Source organism: Ochotona curzoniae, unplaced genomic scaffold, assembly GCF_017591425.1.
Source record: "Ochotona curzoniae isolate NIBS_2020 unplaced genomic scaffold, NIBS_Ocur_1.0 patch336, whole genome shotgun sequence".
NCBI lineage: Eukaryota > Metazoa > Chordata > Mammalia > Lagomorpha > Ochotonidae > Ochotona > Ochotona curzoniae.
This window is the reverse complement of record NW_024466902.1, coordinates 674,758-695,210: the sequence shown is the minus strand read 5'-3', so window position 1 is coordinate 695,210 and position 20,453 is coordinate 674,758. Positions and strand designations below refer to the sequence as shown.

Sequence of the window (20,453 nt, the reverse complement as noted above, 5' to 3'; positions counted from 1 at the left end):
CTTTGAGTCCCAGCTGCACTTCCAGTTCCAGCTAACCAAAGTGCCCCTGGGAGTGCTTGGGTGATAGTTTAGGTACATGGGTTCCTCTAAGGTCTGGGTTGAACTCCAAGCTCCTAGTTTTGGCCAGGTCCAGTCCTGGATACTGCACCATTTTGGGAGTGAACCAGCAGATTGGCACATTAACGTATACGCATGTTTTAAATTTTCCTCTGTACTGAAAAGCAAAAAGGAAGGATTGGGACAGGCTAAGGGCTGGGAACTTAGGCCAGCTCACGTGTGGGTGGCAGGGTTCCAAGGACCTGAGTCATGAGCTGCTCCCTTCCACAGTACGTGTTAGCGGGAAGCCAGAACAGGACGTGGAGCCAGGACTCAGCCAGGCACCCACACATGGGATGCAGAGTGGGAAAAGCAGTGAATAGTGGTTTGAGGTCACAATGCCCACCCCGAAATAATTTTAAGCTGCATGCACCTACTTTTTGGACATAACCCAGTCTGGAATAAAAACATGTAATACGTTTCCATCTCCAGCAACATATTAAACACCACACACAGATCAATGTTTTCAGAAGTCAATTTGAATTCTGTAGGGCATATTTAGTACTTAAAATTACACTGAATTAAAACATTACATCCTAGGATAATTAAGCGGTCTTCATCATGAAAGTCCAGTGTTATTTTTGACTGAGATTCTGAAATTATTTTGGGTGGATGCCATGATTCAGTTTCATACTTAAATTAGATTTTTAAGTTAAAAATTTAATACCCTTTTTAAGAAATAAATAAACCCGCATTTTTCAGAAAAGTTGAATGTAGAATTAAAATAGTCCATATAGGCTTAGCTTTGCTATATGAACTTTTTAGCTATAAACACAGCCTATGGGTTTAATCCACCTTCAGCATGACCTGATGGGCCCATTGTACTGAACACACAATGATGGTTAGAGCGCTAAAAGGATAATTTCTGCAAACCTCCTATTCTGACATCATGTCACGAGCTAGGGTGGCAACTGTTTTGCCTAATCGAAATGAGGAAGGAGAACCAAGCACTCTACCCAATTTAACCTATGACTGACTTTTCTGGGTTGCAAAAAAAATTTACAGATATGACTGGGAAGGTCAGTAAGACCATAACCTGTGGCTGTGAATATTTAATAGAAAAAAATGTCTCCATCAATGCCCCCAAAGAGCCAGTCTTTAGAACGTGTAGGAGATGAAAATGAAAAGCGTTCGTCAGCTATGAAACCCTAAATCCAAACAGGTACTACGGATGGGACATCATCCTCACAGGCACACACATTCCCACGCGCGTGCACACACACACAGGCTTTGCTGCCTGGAAGCAGCACGTCCTCCCTGTTGTCTGGCCATCTGGCTGTCTCGTAGTCACAGTCTCCCTGAGCCTGACCACATGCGTTCATGACCTGGCGATGGCAGCTTGTGGGGATCTGGTCTGAGTGTTCTCAGGTCAGCTCTGTTCCTGGCCTAGCGGGGTGGGCTGGGGCACATGGTGAGGGGGAGGCGGTGCATCTGGCTCCTGGGTCAGCTGCAGGTGCTGTGCCGGGTCTGAAGCGCTGGCTGCTAAATGCAGCCCCTCGCTGTGTTCCTGCTGGGCATGCAAGTGCTGCAGGGTTTCCTTGGACAGCGTGATGACGTGCAAGGGCTCTGTTGCAGAGGGCTCCATCTGGCTTCCAATCATGTTGAGGCCCTGCATGTGTTCTGTCTGCTCCTGCTGGGCCGACAGAATCAGATTCTGCAGCTGCTCCTCCGGCTGCTGCGTGAGCAGGGTCAGGTTGGCAGCAGGGTCTGCACTCAGGTTCTGGGTGCTCTCGGCAGTGACGAGGCTGATGCCTTGGGTGGGCCCTGACATGAAATTGATGTTATGCACGGAGTCGGTGACGAGGAGCTGGATTTCCTGCTCCCCTGAGGTCGAGAGCTGATACGGCTGCAGCTGGAGGATGTTCCGGACCTCTTCGGTGCTACTGGCATTGCTACCGCTGTTGCCACCAGCCCCAGGAGCGCTGCTGGCCTCCAATGCCTGTTTCTCTTTGCTGTGAATTTTCAAGTGGGCCTTCAGGTTGTCGAGGCGAGCAAATTGCAGGCTGCACTCGGGACATGAGAAGGGCTTCTTGCCTGTGTGCAGGATGCAGTGCCTCCTCTTGGCGCTGGAGTCTGAAAAGGACTTGCCGCAGATGCCACAGGAGTACGGCTTCTCTCCCCTATGAGCAGAGACACGGTGGGTTGGAAAAGCTGGGACACTCATTTTCTACTTCTTCCTGACTATAAGCAGGGGGAAGTGATTGATAACTGAGGAACAAGAACCAGCCTATGAGTCATGAGTCCTAGGCTCCCTTACTAACCTCTGGATATGGCATAGGTTACATCCACGGCTTCATTAGACGTTAAGAGTCTATGGTTTCACAGTGTGTGTTTCAGGCGCAAAAGTAAAGAGATGACCCAGAAGTCTTTCATTTCTTGTTAGCTCTCACAGCCAATTCTTGGATGCTCATGCCAAATAAGTCTATATGACTAATATCAAGATGCAAAATCTGGAGCAGTAAGTACCCAATTATTTGGGATGCAGTTAGAAGAAACTCCTAAATACAACTTGAGAGTAACTTTTGTGACCCCAAAACATCTGAAAAATGTCAAATGTAAAAGTTCTACTTTTGACTGAAGGCTTAAGCACTGGGCCAGTCTTGACCCCCAATCAAAATCTGATACATGACATCAGTCATGAGAACTTTTATAGTTTAGAATTGCTCCTGCCAATTTTGCCTAGGTCAGGAATTTCATTCTTAAAAAGATCAAACACAGTAATAAACGATGTGGGAAAGTCTAGCCTGCACCCACCCCGCCGAGCGCTCACAGGAGGCCCGGCCAGAAGACATCCGCAACGTTACCGGTGGATCCGGATGTGGGTCTGCAGAGAGCTCTTTGCTGTGAAAGATTTGCCGCAGATCTCACACGTAAATGGCTTCTCGCCTAAGACAAGCAAAAGAGATCAGGGAAACCAAAAAGTCAGAACACGCCTCCGTCATAGGGCAAACAGCGGCAGTCACACCCTCTGTGGTCAAGCACCTGCTCTGTCCCCGTGCATGGTGTGCGATGCACCAAGAGGATCGTGGACAAAGTGTCAGGTCTGAGCTTTCACCTTCAAAACATTTAAACTGAGAAAAGGGAAGGGTGGTTAGAGGGAGACTAGCTGAGAGATGTTTCCATTTTCATTTTGTGACTGCTGGGGGAGAGAGAGGTTCCCTCCCCTTGCCTGGCTTTCCATGAGCCTGGAAAGGGGAGGGGTTACAGGATGCCACCCCAAGTTCTGGGTGTGAGGGAGGACATGCTTGGGAAAGGGTCATTTGGTTGACAGGTAAATACACAGTATTCTATAGGGTGGGGGATGTATGGCTACCTGCCTGTCCCTTTTCATTCCTGGAGTAAGCGTTCATGGGAAATAAGGAACACAAGACATTCACTCCTATGTCTTCTACCCTGAGCACTGATGGCCTGTGAGGTGGCCTGCCCAACTCTTCAGAGGGCTTCTGCATCCCAGGGGGATGTGCCTATGGTTTCCATTCCTATTTGCCTTCCAAACACTTCCACAGTCTTTCTTGTCCTCACCGCCTCCAATGCCACCTGCAATGCACATCACCGCCAGCCCTCACCTGGGGCACTGATTGCAGCCCCTGCTCCCACTCTGGGATCACCTACACTCTACTCAGTGAACAGGGTGAGCCTAGACACAGGGTCCAGCCGTTCTCTGCTTCCGTGGAAAAGGCTCTGGGGGCTCTGGACTCGCAGAAAGAAACAGTAAAGCTTGGGGTGGCCGCTATGCCTCAGTTGGGCTCAACCAGTGTGGACGCCAGTATCTCTCATCAGAGTGCTTAGAATGCGGGCCTGGCTATTCTGCTTCAGATTTAGCTCCCCACCAATGGGCCTGGGAGGCAGCAGATGACAGCTCAAGTGTTTGAGCCCCTGTTACCCATGTGTGAGACCCAGATGGGAGCTCCTGGTTCTGCACAGCTCAGTCTCAGCTGTTTTGTGCATGTGGGGAGTGAGCCAATGGGTGGAAGACTGATCTGTCTCTGTTGCTCTGCATTTAAGATTAGTAAAAACAAACAAACAAACAAAGAAAAGCAGATGAAGCTGCTGCTTGTGATGCTGGCATACCCTATGAGTGCAGGTTCAAGTTCTGGCTGTTCCACTTCTGGTCTGGCTACCTGCTAGGGCATTTGGAAATGTAACAGAAGAGGACCCGACTATTTGGGCCTCTGCACCCACATGCAGAACTGGCCAGGCTCAGTTCTGACTATCAAGGCCATTTGGGCAGTGAGCCAGCAGATGGAAGATCTATCTCTTTCTGTAACTCTGCATTCCAAACAAATATCAATCTTTTATAAAAAGAAAAGTTGAATTGTTTTCAGTGACCCCTAGTTCAATAGTCCTTAGCTCAATCCCCATGACCTTATCTCACAGAGGCTCACCTGCCTCAGCTCCTTCTCCAGGTGTCGTCTCACCGCAGGTTTTCCTAGCAGCCCCACAGCCCATCCAAGTACACTGCCTGCTTTCTAATTAAACAGCGCAGTTACCTCCCACAGATTATATTTCATCATCTGTCCCCTCTGCAGGAAGAACAACCACTCACAACACCAAGCACCTGTAAGATCACCCACTCCTAGCACCTCGTGTCTGGAATCCGGCTTGGCATGCAGTCCCACAACCCCTTGTTTAATGATGGATCCCAGAATGTGACTGCTCTGGACCCTACTACCCTCATTCATATCAACTGGTACTTATTCAGTGTTTGCAGAGTTTGCACAGCGATGCCAGTCTACACACAGAGTGAGGGGCTGTTTTGTTGTCTTCCAGAAACAGAATCAGGACATCTTAATGTAGATCAGAAGCACGCAACAAAATCCCCATTAACTAGAGGGGAGAGCAGGGGCTAGCTGCGATGTGAGGTGGGGGCTCATGCAGGCAGAAGGTCCCCAATACCCTAGAAATCTACCTCTCTGATCTTCCCAGCACACAGGTGAAAGCAAGGCCAGCTGCAGGGGCTCTGCAGAGGCACCCTGGGGTGACTCCACTCATACCTACACCTTTGCCCTTTGCTTTCATTGCCGTTGTGTAACGCACTCTTGTAAAACTTCCTTATGACCCTAGCACCGCCTTCCATCCTCCTGCCTCCTGCTGCCTCCCAGGGGCCAGGCCTGGCACCTGTGCACAAACACTTACTAGAGCTCCTCTACTGCCCCCCCCCCCCGCCCCTCTAGCCCAGCTTCGCCTTCACTCCCAGGAGTATTTATTTGCTCAGTACTTTGGCCCTTCCTCAGCCCGGCTATGACCTTCAAACCCTCCCCATTCCTTGGTCTGCAATGCCAGGCCTTCTCTCACTAGCCTTTCAGCTCCCACTCTCCTCAGCATGGCTCCTCCCACCTCCTGGTGCATACCACATGACTGGCACCACCTTTTCAGCCGTACCATTTACCCAGTGCCCTGATCGAGGCTGCTGTCTGCTTCTTTCCACAGTCTCCTTCCTGTCTGCACCTGGCTGCTGCTGCTCACCACCCCATGTCAGACCAGTGCTCTCTCTATCTCTCGTTCCTAATCTGGTTTATGGCTCTGTACTCTACCGCCAGCCTGTCAGCAATTCAGAACCAAGTCAGCTCAGAGAGAAATGGGCACTGACAGGGGAGCAGTCCTGTTACTAGAACCAATCAGAAACTAGGGCCTTGCAAACCTGCCCCAGATTCCTCCTTGGCCAAGAACAAGGGTACCCATCATTCTTGTGCATCCTCACAAAACCTTGTTGGAGGGTGAGCCTTGTGGCACAGTGGATTCAGCCACTGCTTGCAAGGTGTGCCTCCCCATATCAGAGTATCCATTAAAGTCCCAGTTGCTCCAGCTTCCTGACACCAGGGAAGGCTTCAGTACTTGGGCTCCTGCCCCCTGTTAGGGGGACCAGGTGGGAGTTCCTGGCTGCATGCTTCGACCTGGCCATATTAATATTGTCATTGGAGTTTCCTCCAGAGAACTCTGAGTCTGTAGAGAGAGGAAGCCACCAAGGTAAGAGTAGGCCTCAGCCTACATTGCCTTCATTTCCAAATTATATTCCTACCACCAGCACAAAGAAGCCATTTCCTCCCCGACTCACCGACCCAACAGGCAGAGTGCATGTTCCTTCTCTCGGATGATGAGCACAGCTACCAGGGATGCTTTCCTGGCCCTCACATCTTCCTGTATCTTCCGTGACATACCCTTCAGGTGTCCCATGGCTTCTGTTTGGGGCACTCATGTTTTCTTCCTTAGGATATTCATGTTCTGTCACTTATGCTGGTGTGAGACTAGGTCTATTTTGGGTTCTGTCCACAGTTCCCTTCCTTCTCATGTCCACAGAAACTGGAATTTCCCTCCCCCTCCAGCAAGGCAGAGTCACAGGAGCTCTGCCTTTACTTGGCTAGTCCTATATGACAGTGGCCACGGAGACCCCAGGTCAGGAGGAGAGTTGTCCTGTGCTGGGAGGAAGGAAGCTCCTGGAAAGGTCTGGCCGGCTCGAGCTGTCATAGGCATCCGATGACAGCCATTCCACCCTGCTTGTCTGCACTCTGGGCAGGTTTCTGCAAGTGGCTCTCCATGGAAGCCCTAGAGGGCAGGGTAGGGAGCTTCTGGATACATCAACTCAGGAGGCTCAAGGGGGAGGGACAACCTGACATAGCCAGGAGGCTCTGCGTCCCTCAGCCCACACATCTCCTTATCTTATCCTCTGTAACAAACCCAGTAACCCTAAGGGAGATGTTTCTCTGAGTTCCATAAGCTGCTCGAGCAAATTAAAGGAAGTCAAGGAGGGGGCCATGGGGACCCTTGAGGCAGAACTGAGGCGCAAGACTGATTGGGGGGGTGGGCCCTCAGCCAGTGGGATGTGAAGCTAATTCAGGATGGACAGTGTAGGAACAAAACTGGGGGCTGGCACTGTGATGGGCAAAGTTGCTGTGTGCAACACTGGCATCTGCTATGGGTGCCGGTTCGAGTCCTAACTGTAGTGCATTTGATCCAGCTCCCTATAATGTGACTAGGGAAGCAGAAGAGGATGAACTAAGCGCTTGGGCCCCTGCCACTTATGTGGGAGAACAAGAAGCTCTTGGCTCCGGGCTTCAGATAGGTGTGGCTTTGGTCACTGAGGATTCTTAGGGAGTAAACCAGTGGATGGATGATCTCTCTCTTTAACTCTTTCAAATAAATGAATACACTTGAAAAAAAAAAAAAAGAAACAAAGAAAAGAAAAAAGAACAGCCTGGGGTCTGCCACCCTGCAGCACTGCTTGCTGCTGCTGGTGAACAGGAGTCTGCAACCCTTTGTGAGCCAACAGCAGGAGGCTCTGAGTTGAGCTGGGCTTTCCTGGTGTGAGCCCCGGAGCGGGCCTGTGAGGGTAAGTGGTGCCCAGACCTTCAGGAAGATGAGAATCAGCTGTTTGGAAGGGCTCAACAGACAAGGAGACATAGGACGCTCCCAACACAACCAAGACAGGGGATCAAAGAACGGCTTAATGAACCTTACCACAAGGCCCTGGACAGGCCAGGGCATGCTGGGCACAACTACTGTTTACCTACCGCCAGCCAAGGGTCAGAGACGCCAGAGGCAGGGGCCTGCATGTGAGCAGCTTCTCCATGGTGGGGTAACTTCCCTGCCTTGGCCTCAGCTCACCTAGCTCAGACTTCAGTTTTCTGGGTACACTAATATCAGGAGAGGGGACCCCATTGGTAAGTGAACTCTCTGCTGATCTATCAGCTCTTTCAATCAGCCAGGCACAGCCTGGTCCGGCATGCCCGAGCAGCTTCCGCCTCAGGACAAGGGCTGCCCTCAGGGTCTGGGATTCCTGCCTACCTGACTCTTTGCCTGTATCGCCCACATGTCCCTAATCCCTCCAGCAAGAGAACTTCCCTGACTGTCTCACCTGGTAGGGTCTGTGAGTGAAAACCCAAGGTGTTGGCACAGTCGGTGCTTTTGGACCTGGCCTTCTGGTGCCCACAGTGGGGCAAGGGTGGTGACTTCTAACACCAACACCAAGCCCACGGCCTTTGGCCCTCCCTGGTTTCCACCTGGGCCTGCTCTTTCCTCTTCCACAGTGCACTGATGCCTTTACATGGCCCTGCTTATCTTATCTCCTGTCAGCCAAACATGTGCAGTCCACTTTCCCCTTGGGCTGTCCTTGAGGTGACAGAGCCAGGGTGAGGTGTCTCCTCTCTGGTTCTGCTGATGTGGCCCAACTACCCCCCACTCTGTTCTACCCCATGTCAACCCGGGCTCCACCACAACCTGACCTCCAGGCCTGTGTGTCTACATGTAAGCTGCCGCCTTTGCCCACACATCCTCCTGAGCTCCAGACTCAGTGTGTAACTGTCCACTCCATGCCCAGAGTGCCCAAACCCTTGCAACTGCTGGCGCATCCATCCCCAGCTTTTCTTCCTCTGATTGCCTTGGTCTCCCTTCTTGTACCGCAACATGCAAATGTGAACTATCTTATGTGCTCCTCCTTCTGGTCACTTGCCACCACTTCTACTGCACCACACCCCAACACTACTACAGTCTCCCACAGTGCTCTTATTCTCCAGTCCTGCTGGACCTGCCCTCTGCCCACCCACACAAGGGCTACAGATTTTGTCATGTTCCAAGTTCCATGGCATGTCATGCCATGTCTACCCTCTGGGTAAGCCATCTCACCTGGGCACAATTCTGTCCTTACGAGGTGGCTTCCAAATTCTTAATAAGCCTGAATACACACCAGGGGAACTTTAAAAAATGTTATGAGGCTGGGATGCTAGTGTAGCTCATTAAGCTTCTGCCTGCAAATGCTGGTAATCCATATGGGTACTGGTTAGAGCCCCAGTTGCTCCACTTCTGATCCAGTTTTCTGTTTAAAGCCTGGGAAAGCAGTAGAGAATGGACCAAAGCCTTGGGATCCTGCACCCGTGTGGGAGACCCTGAAGAAGCTCCTGGTTCTGTTTTGAACCAGCTCAGCTGTGGCCATAATGGCCATTTAGGGAGTGAAGCACCAGTTGGAAAATTCTCTCTTCCTCTTAACTGCCTTTTGAGGGTGGGGAATAGAATCTTCAAAACAACAACAGAACCAGCTCATACAAGGCCAAATGGAAGGCCAGACTGTGCCGGGCACTGGCCTAAACCCAATGGCATGTATGAGAACTGGGTCTGGGAGTGGATCAAGTGGAGGAACTTGGGAAACTCCCCTGGCGAGTCATAGCTCCCGCTGGTGAACATGTGGTCCAGACCTGGGGGTCAGACAAGCTGGGCAAAGTAGCTCCAACAGCTGGCAAATGTGTCAATTGGTCATGGGACAGGGTAGCCCACAAGCAAAACTAGAGACCAGGATGGAGCACGGGTCATGCCGAGCTCTTGCACCTACTGGTCTGCATGAGCCAGGAACACTAAGCCACAGTGTCTAAGGCAGAGGTCAGGACAGGTGAGGGGCTGTGCCAAGCTGAGTCAGAGCAACCACTGGCATGTGTGTGATCTATGGCTGGGAACAGGCCCGGTTGGGGAGCTAAGGGGACAACCCTAGCTGGGTTGAGGTTCCCACCAAGGGGCATGTGACCTGGAATGGGGGCTGTGTTCTGATCTGGAAATGGTTGTAGTCTCCCTTGGCACAAGTGTGGACTGGGATTGGATGCACCGAGCTGGGCCAGACCCCAACACCCTCTGGTGTCCTGGAGGACCAGGATAGATGTGGGATGGACTAGGCAAGGTCTCAAAGAGCCATGTGTGGGCCATATGTGGGTATGGACAAACCATGGCTGGGCTGAAACATCCAACAGCAAGAACCAGTTTGGGTCGGAGGCCAGGCAGGAAAAGCCACTGTTCCTGCTATGACAGGAGGTAGACCGAGTAGGGTTGGCTCATGGACCCACTGGTAAGCTTGAAACCTGGCATTGGGAGGGGTTCTGATGGAAAAGCCTGGGCAACTCCTCTGGCAGGACACAGACCCAGCAGGTAAGCGCAAGAAACATGATAGGAAACAGCCCAGAACAGGCCATGGAAAGTTACCCACTGGCATACAATTGGCAGGGGTCGGGGGAAGACCAGGCTGAATCTGTCCACGTCATCCACTGGCAAATCCAAGCACCAGAACAGTGTGGGTCGAGCCAGGTTCGGTCGCAACAAAGACTAGTGCACAATACGGAATGCCAAGGTGAGGTTGCCTGTACGGGAAGGGACCACAGCGCCCAACCAGCAAGCGTGAGAACAAGGAAGGGAGGGGGCAGAGCTGGCAGGGGAATAAGGGAGGGTTCTTTTGCTGGACAGCTACTCCCACAGGAGAACGTGGGCTGGGATGGGGGCAGACCAGACTAGGCAGGGCTACAATACCTGTGCACCTCATGTGGATTAGATCAGGGAAAAGCCGGGCTGGGCTGATTATTCCAATTGGTGCAAACATAATTAGAGTGGGTGAGGGTTTTTTGGGTTTTGCCATAGCATCAGCTGGCACAGGCTGGCAATGGGGGCTAGTTCTGTCAAGTCCAACCACAGAACCATCTGGAGAGTGCATAATCTGGGAGTGGGAGAGGCCTGGGAGGGAAATAGTGGGCTCATCCCTCTTGGGTTACCACTTCCACGGGAGGGCACAAAAACCAGGACAGGGGCTGGGGTGGAATGGGGTGTGGGACAGACTGGACTACTGCTACACATACTGGCAAACCAGGGTAGGGGGCGGGCCTGGTGGGGGTTATTGCGGGTCGCTCCAACTAGGCTGCAGCTCCCACTGGTTTATGCGAGGGCCAAGTATGTGCTGGGCAGAACCAGGCTGGACTGCAACACCCATTGGTTCCAGTGGAAGTCGGGGCTGAAAACAGAACCAATCCAGCAATTGCAACCACCAGCTGATCGGGGCGATGGACTGTGCTGGGCCCTGTACTTGCTAGTACATACAAGAATCTGGTTTGAGCACACCTCAGACAAAGTTTCTTTGGAGATCTCCCCAATCAAAATGCTGGACTCAGAATCCTAACCAAGAAAAGAGAGAAGACAGAACAGGTCAACCAACCATCTCAGCTATATGATGGACTATGTCAATCAGTGGATTCTTCAAGGACCTCATAGTGCTTGGAGTGGCAAGATTGGCAGCGATTCATAACTGTTGAAATATCAAAACCACTTGAGCAAGAACCTCAGAGCATACCCTACATCCGGGACCTGGGGAGGGTGGGGAATTGGGTGGGCCTTCTCCCTTAATACCCACCTTTAAACATGAAGGAAACAATATGGAAAAAATAATAATCTTACCCACTTTCCTGTAGCCCTTGAACCTTTTTACCCATATTAACTATGTAAAGATTGTCCAAAAAAAAAAAAAAAAAGAAGTATAAAACACTTCGAAGAATGGCACTGTGGATTAAGCCACTGCCTGAAATGCTGGCATCTCATATGGGTACCAGTTCCAAATCCCGCTGTTTTACTCAGCTGGCACATTAGCAGCTGAAGATGTCCAAGTATTTGGGCTCCTGCACCCCTGTGGGAGAGCTGCATGAAGTTCTTGGCTCCTGGTTTCAGCCTGGCCCAGCCCAGGTTGTTGGGGGTTATTTAGAGAATGACCCAGTGGGTAGAAGACAGCCCCTCATTCTTCCTTTTTTTCTTTTCTTTTTCAAAGATGTATTTATTTTTATTGGAAAGGCAGATATACAGAGAAAAGAAAGAGAGGAAGAATTCCAACCTATGGTTCACTCCCCAAGCAGCCGCAAAGGCTGTTGCTGAGCCAATCTGAAGCCAGGAGCCAGGAGCTTCTTCTGGGTTGCTCATGTGGGTGCAGGGTCCCAAAGGTTTGGGCCATCCTCAACTGCTTTCCCAGGCCACAGGCAGGGAGCTGGATGGGAAGTGCAGTTGCTGGGATTAGAATTGGCACCCATATGGAATCTCAGAGCATTCAAGGTGAGGACTTTAACCGCTATGTTATTGTGCTGCGCCTTCATTCTTCCTTTCAAGTAAATAAATAAATTTTTAAAACATAAATTATAGGGCCCGGCGTGGTGGCGCAAGTGGTTAAAGGTCCTCGCCTTGCACGCCCGGGATCCCATATGGGTGCCGGTTCTGATCCCGGCAGCCCCGCTTCCCTTCCAGCTCCCTGCCTGTGGCCCGGGAAAGCAGTCGAGGACGGCCCAAAGCTTTGGGAACCTGCACCCACGTGGGAGACCCGGAAGAGGCTCCTGGCTTCGGATCAGCATAGTATCGGCCGTTGCGCTCACTTGGGGAGTGAATCATCGGACGGAAGATCTTCCTCTCTGTCTCTCCTCTCTGTATATCCGCCTTTCCAATAAAAAAATAATAAAAATAAATCTTTAAAAGAAAAACATAAATTATACTCATACCAAGGCCAGGTGACCTCAGAGCCTCTGGGTTGGGGGCGGGCTGTTTTCACAAAGCCCATGACATGACTGCAGTGTGCAGCTGAAACGACAGTCACCAGGCGCCCTGGACTCCAGCTGTCCCTGCTGTCGCCCACCTTCACCTCCCTCCTATTCTCTGTGTCAAAAACACACTGCACTTAGGGCTCAGGGCTCTGCACCTGCTGTGCCCCACCCAGGATGTATGCTCCTCTGTCCAAGAAGACCAGCTCGCTCCCCTCCACATCCCGAGCATTCTCACCTCCAGCCAGAAAGCCATTTCATTGGTGGGGTCTTCCCAAACCAGTGTCCGGAGAGGAGGGCAACTCCCCTTCCCACGTCCCAGCCTCTGAGCCCACTGCCATCTAGCACACAGTGCGTGCCTGCTCTACCTCTCTGTTCAGAGGCTGGCTTCTCACCAGCCAGCCTCTTTCTGTCCTTCCTGGTCACTGTGGTGTGCCCTGAGCCCAAGAGGGGGCCAGGTCCTTAGTAACTGCTCAGTAAATATGCTAAACAGCTGAGTGACATTTCCTGGTGACAGTGGCTGTAGTAAGACTGCAGAGAGACCATTTGCACAGAATTCACACTTTATCAGAAATGCATGGACTCTTAGGTTGAATGTCCCATACTGGAAATTGCTTAGGACCAGAAATGTTTTGCGTGTTGGAAAGTCTGTCACTATACCATGACATATCCTGGGGATGTGACCCACATCTACATTTGGAATTCATTCGTTTCATAAACACAGCATACATACAGACTGAGGGTAGCCTGATGCAGTAATTTCAGCATACCTGTGTGTGACTTGAGGATATTAGCTCAGCCATGGAATTTTCCACTGGGCATTAGATTAGTGCTCAAAAAGTTGCAAATTTTGGAGCAGTGTGGATTTGGGATTAGGGATACTCCATCTGTCTATAACAACCATGTCTAAAGTACCATAAACCAATGCAATATGCAATTCAAGTTGACAGTTTAACACAATCATTCAATAGCCTAGCCACAACGCAAAACCTCCTCCTAGAAAACCTGACGAGTGGGCCCAGCGCGGCGGCGCAGTGGTTAAGGTCCTCGCCTTGCACACCCGGGATCCCATATGGGCGCCGGTTCTAATCTCGGCGGCCCCTCTTCCCATCCAGCTCCCTGCCTGTGGCCCAGGAAGGCAGTCGAGGATGGCCCAAAGCCTTGGGACCCTGCACCTGCGTGGGAGACCCGGAGGAAGTTCCTGGATCCTGGCTTCGGATCGGCATAGCATCAGCCGTTGCGCTCACTTGGGGAGTGAATCATCGGAAGATCTTCCTCTCTGTATATCCGCCTTTCCAATAAAAATAAAATAAATCTTAAAAAAAAAAAAAACAAAAAACCTGACGGGTGTGTTTTCAACCCGTGATCCTTGCCAGAAGAGATTATAAAAGGTTCACTTGCTTCCTTCTCTGTTCTTCCCTGAAAGTCTGGATTATTCTAATTAACCTGCTTCCTCCTCCCCTGTCCCAGCTGGGCGGAAGGAGGTGGAGTGCAAGCTTAAGTTGTAGGTGCTGGCTCTGGGGAGAAAGTTAAAAAAAAATTCTTAGTGCCCATGCTATCTTTCCTGAGTTTCATTTTTCGTTTTTTTCCCTAAAAGTTGCCAGACCAGAGTATCTTGTGGCACGAGGTAAGTCTCCACGGAGCAACGGGGCTCGCTCAGTGATTTCGTCTTGCTAAACTACCAAGTGACGACTTTCCCCCAGTTTCTGCCTCAGACTTTTTAAGGATCTCCTTATGAAACCCCGCCCACTGCATAAGGAACATTCCAGACACAGGCTTGGAGGAAGGAGGAAGACATCACTGGCCCTGGGGAGGAGGGTGGTGCAGGCTGTACCTGTGTGTGTGCGCAGGTGTTTCTTCAGCTGAGATACATCCATGAATTTGCGGTGGCAGTGGTTGCATTCCGGCAACGAGTGGCCTTGTCGCAACAATAAAAAAAGTGTGAGTGCATATACGCTCGCTCTCCCTGCATTTCTTCAGTCATCTGTGTTAAAGCTCTTCCCTGAAAAACAATCATTTTCAATATGGTGCTTTCACAGGCAGAGTTCTCTTCATCATCTGGTAACAGTAACGATCTCTCTAGGCACCTGACTACAGGGCTGGACCCCTTCAATCCTGCCCAGTGTTACTCTTTCTCCCCTGGAAGTCCTGCTGTGAGCAGGGCCCACTGATTGAGAGGATCATCCCGCCTCTGACCCCTATTCGTCTTACCTGCTGGCAGGAAAGAAAAAAGGACCCAGGGTGGAGGTTGATGGGAGGCAGTATGGACTGACTGCCTAGGGTGGGTAAGGCCACCTCGGAGCCTCACTAAGGGACAATCATTCCATTGTCACCCTCGTGGGCAAGTGGTGCTTTGGGAAGAGATCCCACAGCGGAACAACTGAAATGCACGATGATTTTCAAGCCCCCCAGACACCGCTTGGTTTCCTATATGAAAGACCTAACAGTTTCAGAAATGCACCCCGCCTTCCTTCCCCTCCACCCACGCTAACCTCGCCTCCCTTGTACTGTACCTGTGTGAACTCGGTAATGGCTCTTGAGCTGTCTTTTCTGGCTGAAATATTTTCCACACTGATCACAGGTGAAAGACTTCTGTCCTGCCAGATGAAAAAACAAAATGCTCACACACACACACACACACACACACACACACACAGAGCTAACCAGAATGCCCACTAACAAGGCAACTACACCGTGGGCCTGGGTCCCCGTCTTCCAGATGTCTATGAGCCCCAAAGCCCTCAGTCAGCCACAGAAAACACATATGTGCAGAGGACTGTAAGGTGGCAGGAGGTGGTGGGCGCTGGGGATGGCAGAACAGGCAGCCTCCTAAAGGCATCCAGAGTAAAATGATTCGAAACTCTGGGGCTTCAATAAGACATCTGCACATTCAACTCACAGCAGTCAGCTTGGGAGCTGCAGCTTACGATTTAGTGTTGTGTCAAATACCCCTGAAATTCTGACATGCACACGGCCCTTTTGGGGACATCCAGTCACGTGACTCCAACAGGACTCTCCACCCCTCCCCTCCCCCCAGAATGGGGCATCCGCGAGCCAGGCTACCTGAGTGCAGGCTCATGTGCTCCACCAGCGAGTGCTTGGTGGTGAGGGCCTTGCCACACACGGTGCAGGTATATGGCCGCTCGCCTGTGTGCATCCTGGTGTGCACCTGCAGTGAGTGCTTCTGGGCAAAGCCTTTCCCGCATTCATTACATTTGAAAGGTCGCTCACCTGGAACGAGAGATGAGAGGAGGCAGAGGCAATGAGTCTCTTCAGGTTGGAACAGATGGAGCCTACCTCAGCAGTGAGGGGCATGGAGAGGCAGCCTCACTGCTAGGCTTGGGCTCTCCACAAACAGGGGCGAGGGAGGATTACATGAACACCTCTTGGAAAGGGTTCTGGGCCCCAGAGCCAATCTCCTGCCTCATGGGACCAGGACATGGGCCTTCTCCCCAGCTAAGGGTGACTGCTCTCTGAAGAACTGAAACTAGGGGCACATGTAGGTTCGAGTCGCAACTGCTCCAATTCTCATCCAGCTCCCTGCTAATGTACCTGGGAAGGCAGTACAGGATGGCCCAAGGGCTCGCACCCCAGCAATGCGGGTGGGAGACAGATGAAGTCTGTGGCTTCTGGCTTCGGCCTGCTGCAGCTCTGGCTGTTGTGGCCATTTGGGGAGAAACGAAGGGTCCCTAGGTTAGGGGTTGCTCCAACTCTCTCAGGAGGAGAAGCTGGTGTTCTTGGGGAGCTTATGGGACTCCCCTCCTCCTGCTTAGATCCTGCAGCCTGGCTTCTCACAGTGAGATGTGAAAAGCTTATTCCCCTTGGAGGGTGAAAAGGCCTGGGCCGAGGCAGCCCAAGCTGTGGAAGCCAGGCCTCGGCCAGGAAGTGGCGTCCTGCCGTGACCCTGCTTTCCAGGTTCTTCTTCTACCTGCAGGGCTGTGAGTAGCTTTTGTTTTTTTTTTTTAACTAACTCACTGATATATGATTCAGCAAGATGCTTTAACAAATCACTACATTTGAGGACAGCCCCCGAGTTGTTGGCAATAGACGAGAAGTATAACGTTTTCCAGAGCAGACCGTCCAAGGGAAAAGAAAGCGTTATATACCAACAAACTCTGTATTAGCACACAAACATTTTCACAGAAAACGTTACACTGCGGTCATCTATGAAATCATGGAAGAGAACGTTCTGGAACAGAAGTGGCACCAGCGTTTCTAAACGGCAGCTCCAACTGGCATTACACAAATACAAGAACAGAGACCCAAACTAAAGCCACCGTCACATTCCACAATCCTGGCGGTTGAGAGAGAAGACGTACCAGTTGGTCTTCCCTAACTAGCCCCACAGGAGGATTTAATTTCTTACGCCAGGTGCATAGGCACCTTGCACCAACAGCAGGAACCCAGACAGTCTGCTCTAGTTCAACACATCTTTTCTCAAGCATTCGCTGTGTCCAAGTCACTGGAATACAGACTTTTTCGCCTTTCTGTCCTTAAAAATTCCTGGCCTCAGGTGATCAATGTGAAGTTTTGAGGTTGGGGTGGGAGGCAGGGGGCAGTATTGTGGCCTAGCACATTAAGCCCATATAGGTGCTTGTTTGTGTTCTGGCTGCTCCACTTCCCATCCAGCTCCCTGTTGATGTGCCCGGAAAAGCAGCGGAAGATGGCCTAAGTGCTCTGGTCTCTGACACCCATGGGGAGACTCAGATGAAGCTCCTGACATTGGTCTGGCCCAAGCCCAGCTGTAGCAGCCGTCTGGGGAGTGAACTGAGCTAGTGGATGGAAGATCTCCGAAACTCTTTCAGATAAACTAATATTCTTATTTAAAAAAAAAAAAAAAGCAGCAACCGCTGGATGACAGATGCCTTCAGCACCAGCCTATTAACTTGGAACTTACGATTAGGATGAGGGATATGGATGTACTGATTTCAAGCTGAGTGAGTTAAGCACCTGAGACAGAGCCCAGAGGAGAGAACTGAAAGGCAGCATATCACACACACACGGATCCACATGCCAGTCATCAGCCACACGAACCAAGACCAGACCAAAGAGCTGGCTTCCCAGCTAACGCTGATTTAAATGCTCAAAATCCATCCAAGGCTAGTGGCCCTCAGCTGGGACAACCCAGATCCACACACTTCCACCACTGTGGAGGGGCCTAGCAGCCAGCGCTGGGGCAGCAGGGAGTACAAGGGGGAGTGGCCAGACCAGCACGTAAGCTGTCCACCGGAGGGAGCAGCACAGCTACGGTGCAGATGGGCAAAGCTCAGGCATCAGACCAGAATCAAAGCCTTGGACCAAGAACTCCAGGAACTGGACTCCACCTGGGGGGCGGGCAGCTCTGTCACCGAGTGGACGGCCCTGGGAGCCAGTGGGCAAGATCTCTTGGATTCACCTGGCTGGCACTGACTGTGTTTGAGAATGCAACACAGTAACATCTGGGAAAGTTTCATGACAAAGCCGGCACACAAATAGGAGTGCCATTAGTACACAGACCAAAGGCTCATCTCTCATCACCCTCTGCCAGAGACCCACTGCCAACCAGCCACGGTGGGGTCATTACCCGTGTGGCTCCTCTGGTGGATGGCCAGGAAGTGATGGTACTTAAAGACCTTGCCACAGTCTTTGCAGCGGGCCTCGGAGTTGCGGGGCCGCCGCCTCCTCCCGCAAACCCTCTTGGCTGCACCCTGGTCCCCGTCTTCGTCCCCGACGAGCTTGTAATCTTTCAGTTTTACTGATCTCCGAATCCTGCGCTTGCTGTGGCGACTTTGGCGTTCATGCCCCTCCTGGGGCCTGGCATCGCAGTTCTCATCTTTTCTGGTGGGCACCTGCCCCACGGTGCTGCACAGCTCACTGGTGGGTTCCGGATCTTCCTTGGCTCTCTCCTCTGGCACACTCCCAAGGTGTGATCCGTTCTGAGCTGGGCTGTGTGACTGGAGCAGCGTCTCTCCCTCCTGCGAGCTGTTGTTGACCTTCCTTGGCCTTCCCCTCTTGCGCTTGGATGGCTCATTCTTCTTGTTGGAAATCGCCACCACAGAGGCACCTGCAGGGGTCCCGGATGTGGCCTCCTCGGGGCTCCTTTGGTCATTCTGGAAGTCTGTGTAGGCCTTGACCAGATCAGAGACCCTCAAGAATTGAGCAGTGGCCAGAATCTGTTCGGTGCTCTTCTCGCTGGCATGCAGGCGACCCGTGTAGATGAACTCCAGCAGGATCCGGAAGGTGTCGGCCACCAGGCCTTCCAGCACGTAGATGGACTGGCCCACGTCCCCCTCTTGTGCGAACATCATGGAGAAGTACTCGCTGCTGGCAGCCAGTAGAGCCTTGTGGGCCCGGAAGTGCACGCTCTCCACAATCAGGGTGATATCACAGAGAAAGCCCTTCTTTCTCTGGGCCTCGAAACTGGCCAGCACGGTGTCACTGTGAGTGTCCGAGTGTACCACCACAAGCTGCGCTGGGGGCGCAGGGGCCGGGTCTGCCATCTTCTTCGGAGGCCAGGAAGGCTGAGATCTGAAATGAGAAAAATCATGTCTGTGAATAGGAAGAGCCTGCATGAACCCATGCTTCTCAAAGCAAAAGATCTTTATTTGATTTGTAAAAAGATTTCTTCTCAATGGAAAGGCAGAATTACAGAGAAAAGGATCTTCCTCTGTGGGTTCACTCCCCAAATGGTCACAATGGCCAGAACTAGGAGCCAGGAGCTTCTTCTGGGTCTCCCACATGGGCGCAGAGTCCCAAGACTTTGGGCCATCCTTTACTGCTTTCCCAGGCCACAAGCTGGATCGGAAGTGGAGCAGCTGTGACGTGAATTGGTGCCCATATGGAATCCTGGCACTTTTAGAATTAGTCAATTTAGCCATTGTGTCGGTCCTTATTTATTTGTTTTTCTTGGAAAGGCAGAGATTCACAAACAGAGAAGGAGAGAGAGAGAGAACTTCCATCCACTGGTTCACTCCCTAAATAGCTCAAGTAGACAGTCACGCTGTTCTGAAGCCGGCAGCCAGGAGCTTCTTCCCAGTCTCCCACGGGGTGCAGGCTCCTAAGGTACTGGGCCATCCTCTGCTGTTTTGCCAGGCATAGTAGCAGGCAGTTAGATCAGAGGTGGAGTAGCTGGGACTCCAACCGGCACGAGTATGGGATGCTGGGCTGCAGGAGGACTAACCGGCAATCTTACAGGAGCCAGCACCTGCAATCTGAAATTTCACCGTTGTATTCAAGAGTCTACTGAAACATCTTCTCTGCCTTCAGTATCCAGGGTACCTCTCAGGGTCTGTTTTCTCCTCTGAAAACTAGAGCAAAGGGCAGAATCAAGCATCTCTCAAGTCCTTCTCGGCGCTAACTTTTCTATGGTTGTACAAACCCTGCAGAAACCCTCGCTTCTCTCAAAAGACCAGCCAAGGGAGGAAGGCGGCGGTTTACGTACGAGAGAGCGGGTGGGAAAAAGCGGCCAATGCAAGCTGACTCTGAGAAAGCCGTAAGATGAAATCATAAGCAAGCAAGCCGCGCGAGGCCTCCCTTTGGAGGGCAGCCAGGCCCCTGGTGCTCCATTCCCCCCACTGAGGCCGGGCGCCGAGCAGCGATTCCCCGCGACCTGGGCCCCTCCGGCCCGCCGCCACCGGGCACCGGGGCGGCGGGTGCGCGCGAGGGAGCACCTACCTTTCCGGGGCGCCCGGCCCGACCCGCGTCGGGGCCCTGGGGCCCACCTGGCGGGAGCCCACTCGCTGGGCTCACACCGCCCGGCCTCGGCCCCAGCCCCGCGGCCGCCGCGGCCAACCCGGAAGCGCTGCGCTGGGCCCAGCCATTGCGCGGGCGCAGCACCACGTGGTACGCGCAAAGGGGTGGAGCCGGGGCGTGTCGTGGGCGGAGCGGAGGGCGGGGCCTGCGCGGAGGGCCCGCCCCCGAGAACCCCGGCAGGTGTGAATTGTGGCTAGGGCACAGCGTGGCAGTCCGACTTGAGAAGGTCTGTGTTATGCTATACTGTGAGCTCTGCACATACTTTGGTGGACTCGAAATCCGAATGTGTGATGAACGGATGAAGTCGCCTTTACC

The 20,453-nt window shown here is 52.1% G+C and overlaps 1 protein-coding gene across 1 annotated transcript; it reads right to left on the bottom strand.

Annotated features, from left to right (window-relative positions):
- Nucleotides 1–464: 464 nt before the first annotated feature.
- LOC121167125 (zinc finger and BTB domain-containing protein 24-like) lies at nt 465–20,121 on the bottom strand. Its single transcript, XM_040996510.1, has 7 exons — nt 20,061–20,121; nt 17,971–18,914; nt 15,471–15,638; nt 14,921–15,004; nt 14,242–14,325; nt 2,901–2,982; nt 465–2,216 (listed from the first exon to the last, which is right to left on the bottom strand). The coding sequence occupies exons 2-7, from the start codon at nt 18,884–18,886 to the stop codon at nt 1,466–1,468; spliced, it is 2,085 nt and encodes a 694-aa protein (XP_040852444.1). The 5' UTR covers nt 18,887–18,914; nt 20,061–20,121; the 3' UTR covers nt 465–1,465.
- Between the last annotated feature and the right edge of the window lie 332 nt (nt 20,122–20,453).

Excerpts from the sequence above, each read along its gene's own strand:
- LOC121167125 (XM_040996510.1), bottom strand. The coding sequence starts at position 18,886 with ATGGCAGACCCGGCCCCTGCGCCCCCAGCGCAGCTTGTGGTGGTACAC. Across the intron at positions 2,983-14,241 it reads ACACCTGCGCACACACACAG|GCGAGAAGCCATTTACGTGT; the intron begins GTACAGCCTGCA and ends TGCTTGTCTTAG. Across the intron at positions 2,217-2,900 it reads ACCCACATCCGGATCCACCG|GGGAGAGAAGCCGTACTCCT; the intron begins GTAACGTTGCGG and ends CTCTGCTCATAG.